This window comes from Oratosquilla oratoria, chromosome 9, assembly GCF_046742065.1.
Source record: "Oratosquilla oratoria isolate Oo_2021 chromosome 9, ASM4674206v1, whole genome shotgun sequence".
NCBI lineage: Eukaryota > Metazoa > Arthropoda > Malacostraca > Stomatopoda > Squillidae > Oratosquilla > Oratosquilla oratoria.
In genome coordinates, this window is record NC_134785.1 from 51,110,056 (window position 1) to 51,127,555 (window position 17,500).

The window sequence follows — 17,500 nt, forward strand, 5'->3', positions numbered from 1 at the left end:
AACGGAAGTTCTGTCACTGGTTTTATCTTAGTTAACATTAACCCTAAAGTCAGAATCAATTGTACTTTCCCGGTAATCAGAACCCAAAGTTATACTTAAATAACTATAGTGGCTCGCGTCTTGGGGCATCTTTACCCCAAGAACCTAGGAACACAGTGCATCATCTTATTCCTCTTTTTTTGTTTTTAACTCTTTTTCGTTTGTTTTCTATTTCAAGGACTCATGAATACAACACGGTATCTCCTTGCATTTGGGATTTTTTTTGTGTTCTGTTCTCAAGACCCTAGGAGCACAGTCTATTATCTCCTTGATTTTTTTAGGTCATTTTTTGAGAACTTAGGAAAACAATACAGTATCAACATGCCTCCGGAGGGGTTTTTTGTGTTTTCAAGAACCTAAGAACACAACACCTGTATCTCTTTGTTTTTGGAGGTACTTCTCCCTTTCTTTGAGAACCTAAGGAAACAACAACACTTAGCTGAGGTCCATAGCCCAAAGCCATGCACCGTGATACCCTCTGGCCCAGGATCCCAACCTCCCGAGACATCTCTTATTTGAGAGATAACAAATCAATGGTTCCCTCAGCTCTCCGGCACCTTTTTGGGCTTGGGTCATACAGGAGTCTCTCGATCGGCCCCCACGGCAACTCGCGTGGTGGTGACCATGTTGGAGGGGGAGTCTTGGGTGGAAGAGGGCGAGACGTAGGTGTCGTTCGTGTGGGCGTTCTGAGTCAAGGAACTGGGTGGACGCCGGTTAAGCTCCGGGGTTCTGGAAGGCGAGGAGCCCGCCGGGGTGGCGAGGACAAGAGGGGACGTCTCGTCCGGATGGATGTCCTCGTGTTCGTGCTCGTGGCCAAGAGCTCGATGGAGTTTGTGTTTCAATCTCCGAAGCTTCTCCATCGAGGACGCGGAGAACTGCTCGGTTAGGGAGACGTGGCGGATGCTGGAGGCTGCTGCCGAAGGGAGATCGGGGAGAGAGGACAGGGGACCCTCCTGGGAGAGCTCGAGTTGCAGGGAGATGTCGTCCATGGGTGACGATCCCCCGTCCTCCAGGTACAGCACGTCCCGGACGCCTCCGGAGTCAGACCCGCGAGGTTTCCGGTGTTCCCTCCGGCCCAGGTTGAGAGACTGCGGCCGGTCGCGCCGAAGTGGCGAAGAGGAGTTCGAGACTGCCAGCTGGAACGAGAAAATGCCATCAAGTGCCAGCCAGTGCCATTATGAAATACAGAAATACCTCGCTATACAACCGAGTTGTGTTCCCAGGTGAATGGTCGCAATGTGAAAATTCGTATATCGAGGTGGGTTTTACATGTAAATAGGGGGGTTGTGTTCATGGACACTGTCAACCCCCCCCCTCCTCAATTTTTGCCTCCTGGGGCTTTCACATACAACACCCAACATTTGTTTTACCTACTTTATAGCACTCGGTTGTATAGTGAGGTATTCCTGTAGTCTTAGTCGCCGCAAACGCGACTTTTGTTGTTAACTGTTAGATACATATCTACATACAGATGCTGTCCCACAGGGAAATATGGTTTGTGTTGCGACTCCACACGGAAGGCTCGTGACCTTGTACGAGTGTTTTTAAGCCTTTTCAAGACTCTAAACCAGCGTTTCTCAACCAGGGTTACCCGGAACCCTAAGGTTCTGCAAAAGGTCCCTAAGGGTTCCGCAAGAACAAGTAAGATAAGCTCATGCACTTTTGATTTTTTATTTAATTTCATATACGTAATATGATTAAACACACACGACACATTCTTGGTTACTGTAATAATGTATTATAGACATCATCCTATCTAACCTATTATTACGATGAAAACAAAATGAGATTTTTTTTTTTTTTTTTTTTTTCGCAGGGGTTCCTTGAGACATGCAGTTTATTTTAAAGGTTACGCAAGGGTAAAAAGGTTGAGAAACGCTGCTCTAAACCCTCACACTGCAAATGGGGTTTCCTGCAGATGAACAAATCACATTATGCCAAAAGATTTTGTTCAGTTTAAACAAAATCCCCTTTGCGCTGTCGTGCCTAAAACATTGTTAGAAAAAAAATTCCTCAAAGCCATTTAGAGCCACTTAAGTATTCCGTCCAAGCCAAATTTAGAAGATTTTATTCACCTCAGGATCTACAGAAAGAATGGACAATTACAAAAGAGAAAAGTTAAATGAGAGACAGATATATAAAGGAAAGGAGCGGTAGACCCATTCACAATTATATTTCGCAACTTCAAGATACATTACATGTATGCATATACATATATATATATATATATATATATATATATATATATATATATGTATGTGTGTGTACGTGTGCGTGTGTGTCAGGCTAAGGACTCGAGCCTAGCCGATACGTAACAAATCCTTTTGTTATGTATCGGCTAGGTTCGAGTCCTCAGCCTGACTGCGTCTCAGTTTCCGAATATGCTTCCATCGATCTACATACTCCTGTTAGTCTCGATCGTGTTTGTAAGAAATTAAAATGGTAATAATAAGTTAATGTGCTTGATAATATGAATATCTGGGTACAGGGGAATATTCAGTATCTGTATGTGTGTGTGTGTGTGTGTGTGTACTGAACACACAAATGCATACACGCATGTACACTTAATCTCATGTGATCGTAGCATACCTTCCTGGCAGGTGAAGCTTCCCTCATGTGTGGTTCGATGATCTTGATGACACGGTCTGACTTGAGCATCGGGGGGCTGGTTGTGTGGCTGGCGGTCACGGTTGTCGAAGAGGCGTGGGAGGAAGGGGAAGTCGTCTGTACGGGTGGGGGAACAGGGACGACCAGGGACGTGACCACGGGGGGCTTCTCCGTACTATGCTTCGGGGAGGTCGAGTTGGAAGAACATCGCAAAGATGAGGTTCTGAAAGATAATAACGCAAGTAAAGATAAGTAAATAAATAAGTAGATAAATGGATAAATTAATAGATCAGTAAATAGGTAAATAAAGAGATAAACATAAAATAAGAAGATAGAAGAACAATAACGAAGAACAAATCGACTACTCCCAAAGACAAAGTCTCGTCTGTTATGACTGCATACCTGGACAAGGGCGCTGTAGGAGTCTTGTAGGGCGAGAAGGACGAACATAGGGAAGGCGTGGCCGAGTCTCCCTCCGAGGGGCACACGCCCACGACCTTGTGGGGCACCAAGGGGGATGACTGCAGGTACATCACGTCCATCTCCTCCGAGTCCCCGTCGTCCCCTGCGGCAGGAGAAGAACAAGTGCTGAGCAAGGTGGAGCCTAGAAATGTCGAGTGCATAGAAGGGGGGGAGAGGAGGAGGTTTAGGGAAAGGAAGAATTGGAGGAGGAGGAAGAGCAGGAGGTAGAGGAAAAGGAAGAAATGGAGGAGGAGCAGGAGGAGGAAGAGGAGAAGGTAGGTTATGGAAAGGCGTGGTCACTATAGGTCAACGCCGTGGGCTTGAAGATAAAGAAATTATGGTTCCAGGAAAAGGGATCTGGAAATATCTACGGTGGTATGATGGGACGTCCGTCCTACGCCTGGTTGAAGTAGACATTGGGGGGTTGGCGTGGGCGTTATGGGTAACTGTGTGGTCAGGATATAATGGGTGAAGAGGAGACAATGAAGGGGGCCAGGTATGTGGAGTCTGATGATAACTACGAAACGTTTTGTTTGAGCTTGTCTCCTAAAATGAGTAATCTAGATGCAGCTAGTACATCTAATCAAGCTTAATACATATATATATACATACATTTATATATATATATATATGTATATATATATATATATATATATATATATATATATGTATGTTTATATCTTCTCATGCTTGTATACTCTTCACATTCAAGAATAACGCTAACTATATATTTGCACTACTACCAAAGTAAAGAAGTAAATAATTTTCAAAGTACTATCTAGTGTACACTAGAAAATTCTGGTGAGTAATGGAATACTATTAAGAGGCTGATAAGCTATTTAGATTGCTAGTTTATGGCTGTGTCAGTAAACGAAGATACTAATTTTTTTTTTCTTATTAAACGTCTATTTAAGAGACATCTCAGAGAAAGCGTAGGACGTACGGAGCCTAAGTTAACCCCATCCACGGTCAGATTAGATCCGCTGGACAGATCTGATCGGATCTGAGCAGACTGGATCTTGCATGTAATGATTTTGTTCAGTCCAACTGACATACACGATCTAATATGGTCGGATCCGATCAGGTGGGTCGAGCGGCCGTATCGCACCGTGGAATGGTGTTCCTAACACACACGTATCGTCCGATCAACGCTTTTGTTCGGTTCGGGGGACATACAAGGTTAATTTGGAAAGAGGATCCTGGTCGAGGGTCACCCCTCTCTCCCGTGTGTGCCTCCCTCAGCCGAATAAAATCGCCTGGAGAGTTCGGGTGAAGAAGCCAAAGGGGAGAAAAAGCTTCGCGAATGTTCTCGGACGACAGAACCTACAGGGAGTCTCCAGACATCAAAACGTCTTCTCTTACTTTTTTAGACTATTTCTTTTTCGTAGTGAGGAGACCTCACCCGTGGCTTTGCCGAATTAAGGGTATTTTATTTCGGAACAAGAACAATTAAGGTAACTGTATATAGTTTTTTAACCACCTTTATCTCCATATTGAGGTTAATTTTGGAGTAATAGAATAAAGTTGTAGATTAAGGTTAAGATAAGCGCCTTCTCCGTTTGATGAACACCGGTCAATCACCAAGTCTCGATATGGCTAAAAAAAAAAAAAAAAATTATTGAATAAACAAATAAAAATCTAATTCATGCAACAACCCACATGCAGTATATGACAAGTACGGACATCACACATTCAACTGTATGGTATACGGTAAATGAAATAAAAAGTTGTGTTTAAGAAAAGGAAAAGAAATGAATGACTGGCTAAGAACATATGACCAACTGACACCTTCATACATGAGTTTCATGTTGGCAGTCCCTTTTAGGGTGTCAGTCAAAGAAATTGCGAATTTTATTGTTCAGTTTCGACACACACGAGAGTGTGTGTGTGTGTGTGTGTGTGTGTGTGTGTGTGTGTGTGTGTGTGTGTGTGTGTGTGTGTGTGTGTGTGTGTGTGTGTGTGTGTGTGTGGAAGTGTCCAGGTGTGTGTGTGTGTGTGTGTGTGTGTGTGTGTGTGTGTGTGTGTGTGTGTGTGTGTGTGTTTGTGTGTGTGTGTGTGTGGAAGTGTCCAAGTGTTTGTTTGTTTGTTTGTGTGTGTGGAAATGCCCAAGTGTTTGTTTGTTTGTGTGTGTGTGTGGAAGTGTCCAAGTGTTTGTTTGTTTGTTTGTTTGTGTGTGTGTGCATGTGTGTGTGTGTGGAAGTGTCCAAGTGTTTGTTTGTTTGTTTGTGTGTGTGTGTATATGCGTGTGATTGTGTGCGTGTGACACTGTGTGTGTGTATGTATGTATGTGTGTGTGTTGGAATCGTGATCGACAGCTATTTCCCGGAAGAGAGCTCAGAGCTCATATATGACAGATCTATGGATAATGCTGTGACCTTACACACACACCCAACTCCCCGCCCACGATAGTTGGAGTAACGACTTGCAGCGCAGCGATACTGAAATTATTTCAGCCCTGGGTGGGATTCGAACCCGGACTGCAGTGGTGGCGACCGGAAACTCTAACCACTGCGCCACGAGTCGTGTGTGTGTGTGTGTGTGTGTGTGTGTGCGTGCCTGCGTGTGTATGTGTGTGTGCGTATGCGTGTGAATTTTACCTTCATTAATTTGGCGTAAATTAATAAGCAAGTGAATAGACCAACCTTATTTTGAAATTTTAAATTATGGAGTATTTGAACACACACACACACGCACACACACACACAAACACACACATACACACACGCACGCACACATATGGATTTTTTTAACCTTTGCGTTTATGTAACGGAATGAAAAGCGTAACCAGAACAGTTGAATTGAAGTCTTACTTTAGTGGTTACTGTAGGCTGGAAGCTAGAAGAGAGGGGTGGGGGTTGGGATGGAACGAATACGAGGTGTTAATAACCTTGTGTAATTACGTAGGGGTTGTTGACTATTCACTCTAAATTACCATCATCCGACTACATATCTCAAACTACTAATATATCAATATCCTCAGTATGTACAGTCTTTACTAGAAAAATGTAGTAGCACGTTTATAAATTACACACAAAAAAAATGTTGTAGTGTACGAAAAACTTGTAAGAACGCTAATTTTTATATTGCGGCTGCTAACTGCATCCCTCTCCAGGTAAGGTACTTTCTTGAAGAGGGATGCAGTTAGCAGCCGAAATATAGAAGTTGCCGTTCTCATAAGTTTTTCTTTCACTCTGACGGTAGGCTTTCTTTGTGATGTACAATTTTGTTTTAGTTTCTGATGCATTTTCACAGAGTTCTGTCCCCTTGATATCACGTTAATTTTGGTGGCAATTGTACATTACGAAATTATATGAAAAAATACCAAAGACAAGGCGTGGTTCTGCGTGACAGAGGTCATTGAGGATCATCACCCCGCCCTCCAACTTCCTAGTCCGTCAACATTCATCTCTAGCTGGAGGTGCAACCTCAAGAGGCTGACACACGATCCCCGGACCGAACCTAAGATCTCTGTCGGCTTCAACTATACGTCCTCTATCCTTTTACTCGTGAAAGGCGATTGTTTCTTTTATACTACAATAAATCGGGAATACAGAAACAGTCATTCGTTTATACTACACAGACGATAAATACGTTTCTTTTAGTCGAGATCAATGGCGGGAGGGCTCGACGGTCGGTGCTAAATGCTAGAGGGATGCGAATTTTCACTCAAACTCAAAGCACCATATATCATAACTTTGAAATCATCATCACTATCATCATCACTACTATCATCACCTCTATCATAAAATAAGAATGAAGGAGAGTGCAAGAGACCATAAGGCATATACTAGGCAGTTCCATATCCATTACCACCTGTCATCCCCATCCATAAAGTTGTCTAAGTGTTTCTTAAAACAACTTATAGCTTCAGCGCTCACTACATGGTTACCAAGTCTATTCCATTTGTTGACTAGTCTATTGGTAAACCAGTTCTTGCCTATTTCCCTCTTAAATCTAAATCTGTCCAGTTTAAATTTATTACTGCGAGTCCTGCCCTGTTGTCTTAATATGATCCACTTGAACACCTCTATTAGATCACCCCGCACTCTGCGTCTTTCCAGAGAATGTATGTTAAGGTGCCCAAGCCTCTCCTCGTAAGGTAAATTTCTGAGCCCATGTATCATTTTGGTTATTCTTCTCTGTACTGATTGTAGTGAATTGATGTTCATTCTATAGGACGGGGATCAAAAATGTACCGCATAGTCAAGAATGAGTCTAATTAAAGCTAGAATTTTATAATTACCTCTGCGCTTCTATTTGTAACCGTCCTAGCGATGAAACCTAATGCTGTTAGCTTTATTCTTGGCGGTAATGCACTGTTCCCTGGATTTAAGTTCAGGACTCAATAGAACTCCCAAGTCTCTCTCGCACTCAGTTTTCTCTAAAAATGTATTATCTAAGCTATATCTGCTTTCGGGGTATACAACCCTACGTTTAACACGCTGCACTTTGAGATATTGAAGTCCATTTCCCATTTCACCGTGTGAACAATTTGTTAAGATCATCCTGTAGAATCTCAGCGTCGTCTCCTGACCCAATTAGGCGTTCTATCTTAGTGTCGTCCGCAAACTTACTAACATCACTATTTATCCCACTGCCCAAGTCATTTATATACATAATGAACAATAAGCGACCCAAAACCGAGCCCTGAGGAACTCCACTAGAAACACTCCCCCATTTGGATTTTACACCATTTATGGTGACTTGCTGTTTTCTGTCACTGATCCAAGCTCTAATTCATACAAATACTTTTCCTCCTATGCCATGAGCTTTGACTTTATTTAGGAGTCTTTGGTGAGGCACTTTGTCGAACGCTTTGTTAAAGCCAAGGTAAATAACGTCGTAACTATCGTTGTTATCTGACGCCTTATATACTTTAGTGTAAAAAGAGAACCTATACTGTGAGTCACGAATCAAATTATGCTTCTTAATGTGATCTGATTCTATTAGCTATTATTGATTCAACCACTTTACCTATAACTGATGTCAAACTGATTGGCCTATAGATGCATATAGACAATTTATCTCCCTTTTTGAAAACAGGAACAACGTTTGCCTCCCCCCAATGCAACAGACACAAACCCAGTGTCTACCGACTTATTAAATATTTCTGTTAACTGGTCGCAGATTTCAATTTTACATTCTTTAAGCACTCTTGGAAATTTTTCGTCTGGACCCGGGGATTTTGTAGCATTAAGTCTTTCAGTCTGACTACGTCTACCATACTAATGCTGATATTAGGTCGTCTACTTTCTTCATCCTCCACTGAAAATCGGATCGCAGTCAGGTACCTAATCTAATCTCTCCCTTGTAAACATCGAGAGAAAATATTTGTTAAACGACTCACTCATTTTTTCCTCCGACTCTGCCATGACATCATTATCATCATCATCATCATCATCATCATCATCATCATCATCATCACCACCACCACCACCACCACCACCACCATCAATATTTTCTTTATAATGTGTCCCTGTGGAAGATGTGACTGGTACATTGTGAAAAAGTCTACGCTCTTATCACACATTAATTGAATAAAACGGCACTCAATCAGTCAGAATAAAATCCTGTATGCACGTCGCCTTGTCGAAATAGTGGTTACTCGTACAAAATATTGAAAATGTGATGGAAAATGTTGCATGGAACAAATCTTTGAAAGAAATGTACAGTTGACTAAAAGAATTCGTGTGCGCGCGTGTATATAAATATATATATATATATATATATATATATATATATATATATATATATATATATGTAGTAAACCCTCGATATAACGGACGATATGGGGACAGGATCTGTTGTTTTATCCGAAGATCCGTTATAAACGAGGATTCCTCGCTATAACGGATGAAAATCCATTATAGGGAGAGTTTGTCAGGTCAGATTTTTGTCCGTTATATCCGATATTCGGTATATTTAGATCCATTATATCGAGGGTTTAATATATATATATACTGTATATGTATATATTCACGAGTATGTATGTGTGTATGCGTGTCCTATATGTATGTGTGTGTGTCTTTGATGGTATTGGATTCAAAATTATTCTGTGACAAAGAAATTCCTCCTAATCTCTTTCTCTCTCTCTCTCTCTCTCTTTCGGGGAGGGGGTAGCAGCTTCACTTTATGTATATATTCTTCAAACTCTTACCATAGATCCCAAGGTCGCTATCTACCTCCCTCTTCCCCTCTTCATCAATTCACAAAAAATCATACACAGACAAACTCGTGGTCAAAGATTCCTGACCCACCCTGTAGATATGACATTTATTGTCCAATATGCGATACATTCTTCTACAAGAAAATACATCAAAGGAATAGCGTCGGGAAACAATGTATCAGATCATCAGCAATCAAACTATATTTGCGTCGTAAGATCCTGTCGGTGTTTCAGGATTTCTGTTCATAAGTTTATAAATAAGTGTTTTTGGTTTTGGAGTCCAGTCCATTATATTTTGGGATTGTGGGTCATGACCCCCCCCCCTCCCCTCAAAGAAAAAAGAATCAAAAGAAACTGTGACGACCTAGATCCAGTTTTAAGAACAATGTATGGGCCCAGATCAGTATAAAGGTAATGCCAAGTAGTCTGTCAAGTGTAAAAATATTTATTCATAATACTGATAATGATGAGCGAATGACCATGGGCACGGTGCATGGTAAACACTACGATGATAACCACGAAGGCATACGTATGCAACAGGCAAAAGTGACAGACTATGACAAACTAGTAGATGACGTACAAACATACTACCATTACAGAGAGAAAGAGGGAAAGAGAGAGAGAGAGAGAAAGAGGGAAAGAGAGAGAGAGGAGAGAGAGAGAGAAAGAGAGAGAGAAAGAGAAAGAAATAATAAAATCGTGTTCAGATTTTTTTTTCAAACAGCAGTTTGCATGACTCCCTCGTACTATTTTAATCATGTAAGAGAAGGCTCAACCTCACCAAGACTCCCACGTCCACTTACTGCGTCACAAGGTGGAGTTCGGTCGTGGAAAGAACCGTATCCGAGGTGACGACTGGGCACTCGAACTCGGGTCCGAGAACCTATGCTCTTGATGTTTCTTAACGTGGGGCTTCTTTTCCCTTAGCGAAATGGGCTGTGCCTGAAGACTCGGAGGCTGAGGTCTATGTTGCTGGTACAGCTGTGCCGAGACACTCCGAGCTTTCTGAACCTCTAGGTCCTCCGGATTCGAGTCAGGACCTTCCGTCCTGATGTCGACGTCGCCTACCCTCGCCTCACTCGCCCCCACACTGTCCACATCGTTATTGTCGTCATCGCTCACGACGAACGCAGCCACGCTCGGCTGCTGTTTCTCGGTGTGGACTTTGACCCCCCTACCCTTCCACTCACTTCGAAATGTCTCTTCCGCTTCCTTCTCCTCATCCTCTTTCTCCAGCACCACTACCTCTCCGTCTTCCACCCCGTCTTCTTCAAACCCTATTCCTTCCTCTTCTTCAGCGTATAGGACCCTGTCAGTCCACGTTCCATTTCCTTGGTGTTCCCCGTGAAGAACCTCTTCAGTCAGACGATCCGAAGCAATCTGATAGTCCTCTGAGCACAAGTCTTGCCGGACAAGTAGGATAGATAGCAAGTTAGCAGCTTAATGCTAAGATGTAAAGGTTATGTTCAGGGCTGACACAAGGCTACTTTGCTAATGGACACAGATTAGGGAGGTGGAAACTAGTGATTAAAAAGTGTTACATAGGTAGATTAGTTAAGCAAATCTGATTTGTGATCATGGTTGGGAAAATACTAGTTAAGTGTCTAAAACATGTTAAGTATTTATATTCAACAGAAAGCAGCATAGCTACTGTGCAAGAAAATTCATCTAAATTAATGCCCGACTACGAAGCAACTGATTAGTAAAAGCCAAACGAAAATATAAGAGTAAATGTACAAAACCCAATGAGGAACGAAAGAGAGAACTGCAGAAACCAGAGACGTAGGGGAACAGAGGAAACCAAATCAGGTTTCATAGTGATGCGAGAATAGAAAAGGAGAGGCCAAACTTAATGTTCGATCATTATTTTCTTTTGTAAAATTTCCTTCCGTTTAGGTCAAAGGCTTACAAAAAATAAATAAAATTAATAAGAAAAATAAGAAATTAATATATATATATATATATATATATATAAAATAAAGATAAGTAAATAAATAAATAAGTGAATAAATAAAATAAATAAAATCTCAGAATGTGAATTGGTTTGATATTAAAAAATAAAAAATGACATCCAATCAAAAAGTCCATGCTTAATTTCAATTCAAGAGAAATATATATATATATATATATATATATATATATATATATATATAATATATATATATATATACACATATACACACATATATATACATTGTCAGAGGAACCATTTCTCTAATATTTCATAATTTCCATTTCTATTTGTGTGTGTGTGTGTGTGTGTGTGTGTGTGTGTGTGTGTGTGTGTGCGACGTATGGGATGAACTGATGGCTGTTGCCGGATTCATTGGGGGCCGCGGATCCTCAGGAAAGAGAGAACCAAGGCCATGGATTGAATGTTTGATTGATTGACGGAAATACCCCCCATGTTCTGTATTAATTGTATTCTAGTTTGAAACTTTATACTATGGGCTCTTACTGCCTCTTCCGAGAGTCCATACCTTTTTCGTCTGCCTTGTTTAAGGTATTTGTCTACCTTTCACAACAAAGTAATGTCGTAGTACAATGGTAAAATTATACTAATGACCCATTTTCGGAGAAGAATAGGCGAAAGTAAAAAGATCCGTATATTTCGATCACTATCTGTCATCCTCTTCTGCTGAAGAGGATCACTATCTGTGATCCTCTTCTTCCGCGAAGAATAGGCGAAAGTAAAAAGATCCGTATATTTCGATCACTATCTGTGATCCTCTTCAGCAGAAGAAGAGGATCACAGATAGTGATCGAAATATACGGATCTTTTTACTTTCGCCTATTCTTCTCCGAAAGTGTGTCATTAGTATGTCTACATTTGTTTATTATTCATTGACGAGTTTAGTATGGCCTTGTATCAAACCCACAATAGTTCCGCGAAGCTCATATCAATCAAAGTTTGTGTGCAGCGACGCGTTTCCTGGTGTATGCTCTTCACTGATTAATTAATTGAGTGGTTTATTGACGTCTTGCTGAACGTGAAGCTCTGTCAATTGATTCCTGATTATGTCACCTCTTTCCCTTCATTCCTCCAAAGGTGACAATCAGTCCACTTATATTCTCTTCTTTCGAATGTATGTGTGTGATTCACCATGGTCTTGGATCACGTGTTGGACTCGTGATCGACAGCTATTTCCCTCCCGTAAGAGAGCTCAGAGCTCATATATGACCGATCTATGGATAATGGTGTGACCTTACACGCACACACACCCAACTCCCCGCCCACGAGAGTTGTAGTAACGACTCGCAGTGCAGTGATACTGAAATAATTTCAGCCCTGGGCGGGAATCGAACCTGGACCGCCGTAATGACTGCCGGGAACTCTACCAACTACGCCATCGAGTTGTGTGCGTGTGTGTAATTACTTAGTTGTATTTACCTAATTGTATTATACGGGAAGGGAGTTATGCTCGTGGTGACCCGTCTTTGTATCTTTCAGCATCAATTTTTTTTTCTTAAAATCTTGAGTAGTGTTTGCACACACTGTTTCTTTATCTAAATTATTCCAGGCATCCATTACTCTGTGTGGGAAGCTATTTTTTTTTTTTAGATCTCTTCTATAGTTATCCTTTTTTAGTTTCTTTTCGTGTCCTCTTGTTTTTCCACTGTTCCATTTTAGTAAATCATTTTTATCTAGGATTTCCATTCCTTTCATGATTCTATAGATAGTCAGCGGATCTCCTCTTTCTCTTCTTTGTTCCAGAGTTGGTAATTCCAATTTAGACAATCTTTGTTCGTACGTTCGTGTGTGTGTGTGTTGTGTGTGCATGTGTGTGCGTGCGTGTGTGTGCCTTCATGTGTGTATTTATTGGTAATAGAGAACGTTATACTAAAACAAAAGTCAAAATCCAATCAGAACTCGAGAAAGTACTTAAACCTACTACGCATGCGCAAACAGAGAAGGGCGCGGCCTACACAGACCATTTAGCATAAATACAGAAAAGAACATGACAAAAAATATAGTAACGAAGGAAAGGAAAATTGCGATTTCGGAACAAGCATTTTCAATGACAATACAAATACATGTATTCGAAATAGGCATTCATAAATTCTCTCTTACACACACACACACACACACATATGAAGACGGGACACCACGTGCATAGCTCCCCTTCCCGCAAAATACAACTAGGTAAATACACCCACACGCAGGCACGCACACTCTCGTAAACATATATATATTTGCAGAAACCATAGGGAAATTAAAGTTCGGAATAGTAAACGTTTTCGTCTATTACATCTTCAGATGTAATAGATGAAAACGTTTAGTATTACGAACTTTAATTTCCCTGTGGTTTCTGCATGATCATTTAGTCACGTGTTTTTTGTGATAATTTTTTGCAATATATATATATATATATATATATATATATATATATATATATGTATATATATATATATATATATATATATATATATATATATATATATATATATATATATATATGCTGGGACATTGTGGCAAGTTGATGAATGTGGAAAAAGAAGTCACGGGTCTAGTTCTGAGTATTTAAGTTTATTCCTGACCGGTTTCGGTCTATGCTTCTTCAGCATAGAGCGAAACCAGTCAGGAATAAACTCAAATACTCGGAACTAGACCCGTGACTTCTTTTTCCACCTTCATCATTTATATATATATATATGTGTGTGTGTGTGCGTGTGTGTGTGTGTGTGTATGTGTGTGTGTGTGTGTGTGTGTGTGTGTGTGTGTGTGTGTGTGTGTGTGAGTGAGTGAGTGATTCACCATGGTCTTGGACCATGTGTTGAGCTCGTGATCGACAGCTATTTCCCTCCCGGAAGGGAGCTCAGCGCTCATATATGACCGATCAATGGGTAATGCTGTGACCTTACGCACACACACACCCAACTCCCCGCCCACGAGATTTGGAGTAAATACCCGCAGCACAGCGATACTGAAATTATTTCAGTCCTGGGTGGGATTCAAACCCGGACCGCCGTAGTGGCAGCCGGGAATTCTAACCACTGCGCCGCGTGTGTGTTTGTGTGTGTGTGTGTGTATGTGTGTGTGTGTGTGCAAAGATATCACAAAAACACGTGATAAAACATTCTTGCAGAAACCACTGGGAAATGAAAAATACAGTTACCGAACGAATGAATGTAAGAAAGGACATTGGTTGGCTTTCTATAAACTTCGAATTTTAAATATCTTTCACATCGGTGAATATTTAATCTAAAAAATTGTAATATATTATTTTCTTGTAACTCAACTGTGAATTTTATGGACGGCACCAAATCATTTAATTCTAACATACAAGTACCAATAGGCCAAATACATAATATGTCGTCAATATATCTACACCAAACTGCATTAGTTGGAAGAATGTTGGGTATTAACTCCTTTTCAAAAAAATCTGTACAAATTGCTGAAAACTGGAGACAAGCAATTTCACATGTCCACACCAAATTTTTGAGTTTAGAAATTTCCATTAAATTCAAACTTAAGAGTCTATTACACGTAATTTAATCAAACTAATAATAGTATGGGCAGGGAGTGTTAAGTCATGTTTCTTTAATTCTTCTTCAAGAAATTCTACCAAATCTAACATTGGGACTCGAGTAAACTTGTAATATCAAAACTAATCAGTTGTTTTTTGAAAATAATATGAATTTGAGTTTGGGTTGTTTTGAAAATTATATGAACTTGAGTTAAGGTTTATACAAGCTGGATAATTTTATTACTAAAAAGATTGTGATAAAATTGTAATTTAGTTTGTACTGAGCTTGTTCAATCGGTACCTTTCCGAATCCCATCTTTCTTATGTATACAATACCACTTTTTGTATCATTACTTTGTACCCTTGAAGATGTCTTAAATAGTCGAAAACGTTTGGAAACCGTATTTTTCATTTCCCAGTGGTTTCTACAAATATATATATATATATATATATATATATATATATATATATATATATATATATATATATATATATATATATAAAATACTGCATGGCAACTAATAGATGTTCCCCCCTCCCCCCGTCCTCCCTACCTCTTCCGTTCTTACCAGTAACTGGTACCGGGTTTGCCTTACCGGAAGGGATGGTGGACAGATGCGTCTGGACATCGGGTAGATCAGCGCGTTCTTGCTCTTCCATAACATCTTCACAGGCTTCTTCGTTGAGCGTCTGAAGAACGCCGAAGATCAGCTGTTCTTCAAGCGTGACCTGTTTGTTTTTTTTCAGAAAAAAAAAGGGAAAAGAAAAGAAAAGGTATTTATTTTTTCGCGAGATGTGTCGGGATTATGTTTCAAGGGCGTTCGTGACAAGGAAGGCTTTCTCTATGGCGTTCGTATGTAGTTTAAGATTTATGATAATTATTCATAATTGTTTAGTATCTAATTTTTTACATTATAATGAACTTTTTTTTTTATCTCTTACTACAATGAAGTCTTTTTTATCTCTTATTATCATGAAGTCTTATTTTATCTCATGTTGATACTAAAGACCAATCAAACACAAACAAAACACACTAAGGAACTGGAAAACAAGACATGTTATATGACAAAGTTTCTCTTAATTATTTGAAAACTAATTAAAAGATGCTATTTCAATTAAAACTTAACATTCGTTTAAAAACAATGTTAACTAGCACACATACTTATCTTAATGTAAACACAATGCATTCGATTGTGCACATTCTTTATAAACTTAAATATATAAAAAATAAAAGCTAATATTATCACGAATAATTTTACTTTAAGTCTATTACTGCATTTATAATAATCAACTCAAGTTAAGGATAATGAAAAGTATATTAAATAAAGAAAAAATTACTCTCATGAGGCATATATACGTATCTGAAAATCGAGCGACCACACGATTAACCAGACAAAAAAACTCACTCTGGATGTGTGGGTGGGGAAGGCAGGGTCAAAGTTCAAGGTCATTTCCAGTAACGTGGGTAAAGGAGAGAAAAAAAAAAAACGTTTTCCAAATGTCATAGGATGAAGGAAGTACGGAGGGGGTGGAGGGTGGGGAAGGGTTGGGTGGGGATATCGAGTTTCAAGGTCATTAGAATATTACGTCATCCCCCTCTTCTACCGAATCCTTGTTCCTCCAACGCTCTATACATTAATTTTAATAAAAGACAAGCCTCTATACATTAAACTGAAGAGTTTATTCACATTTTTATTCTATAATCTGATTTTTTCTTGTAAAAATGACTTTAGAAATATAAGAACTATTATCAAGCTTGAAAACATATTATTACAAGATCTCTATTCTTATTTTTGTATAAACTTTTTTTTTTTTTTTTTTTTTTCGTTATGGTCCCAACCTCTTACGTTCATTTCTTTTCACCATAACAAATCTCTAGGCGGCGGCGGAGACAGAAAAGACAGGAAAAGGACTGGATAAGAAATAAGACAGAAATATTTTGCGATTTTATTTAAGAAAAGCTTAGAAATATGGGAAGCCCCAAATAGTAAATATATATATGTTTATATACGTCGTTTTAAAAAAAAGTTCATGTTCACTGCATTTTTTTTTCTCTTTTTCCTCATATCAATCAAGATTGCTAAAGTTTCTCATTACCTGCTGAACGATAATTTGTGGCGCCTGCATTTCCCCCAGAAAGCCATCTGCGTCTACCATCACCATCCCCTCCTCCACCTCCTCGTACTCATTTCCATCTTCCTCCTGCTCCTCTTCCTCTTCCTCCTCCTGTTTCAAAGGTTCTCCATGCGGTCCGTTTTCGTCATACGAGATCCTGATGCAGGTGACCTGTCCGACAGATCCTGGCGAGGTCGCCACTTTCTTCTCCTGTGGGACTCGCTGCTGCTGCTGTTCTTGTAGCTTCTGCTGACGACGTTCCTCCTCTTCCTGCTCTTCCTGCTGGCGGCGATACTCCTCTATCGCCTCCTCTTCGGACTCTTCTACAATTTCTTTGGAGATTCCTTGAATGGGAGACCTCGACCTGTTCCTGGGTCGCTGGTTGGGGGGGATCGGGGGAATGAGGGTTCGAAGGCTTACAAAATCAACATGAAGAGGATACACTTATAAATAAAAACAGGGGTGGGTCGTAAGGGAGGGTCTAAAAAATCTAATGAAGGAGCAGGTAAAATCTATAAAAAGGTAACCATGCCAAAAAACACTAATATAATCAAATAAAAATAAAAAAATAAATTGAAAAGGAGGAATAAACGGTCCTAGATTTATGTTAAAGTCCTCAGTCAGTCAGGTTAAAAAAAATTAT

At 39.9% G+C, this 17,500-nt stretch overlaps 1 protein-coding gene across 15 annotated transcripts in view; it reads right to left on the reverse strand.

The window, feature by feature from the left end:
• The window catches only part of Arms (Ankyrin repeat-rich membrane spanning), a 661,393-nt gene that overhangs the window by 242 nt on the left and 643,651 nt on the right, over positions 1-17,500 (reverse strand). For 13 of the 15 annotated variants that reach the window (XM_076190426.1, XM_076190427.1, XM_076190418.1 and 10 more), the window contains 5 exons: positions 16,840-17,235; positions 15,339-15,471; positions 3,049-3,211; positions 2,629-2,869; positions 1-1,175 (listed from right to left, as the gene is read on the reverse strand). The exon at positions 1-1,175 is cut by the window's left edge and continues 242 nt beyond it. In XM_076190426.1, the coding sequence (XP_076046541.1) occupies positions 612-1,175; positions 2,629-2,869; positions 3,049-3,211; positions 15,339-15,471; positions 16,840-17,235 (1,497 nt within the window). In that variant the 3' untranslated portion in view covers positions 1-611. Of the gene's footprint in view, positions 1,176-2,628; positions 2,870-3,048; positions 3,212-10,077; positions 10,678-15,338; positions 15,472-16,839; positions 17,236-17,500 lie in introns of those variants that run through there. The other 2 variants (XM_076190420.1, XM_076190419.1) reach the window with 2 other exon arrangements.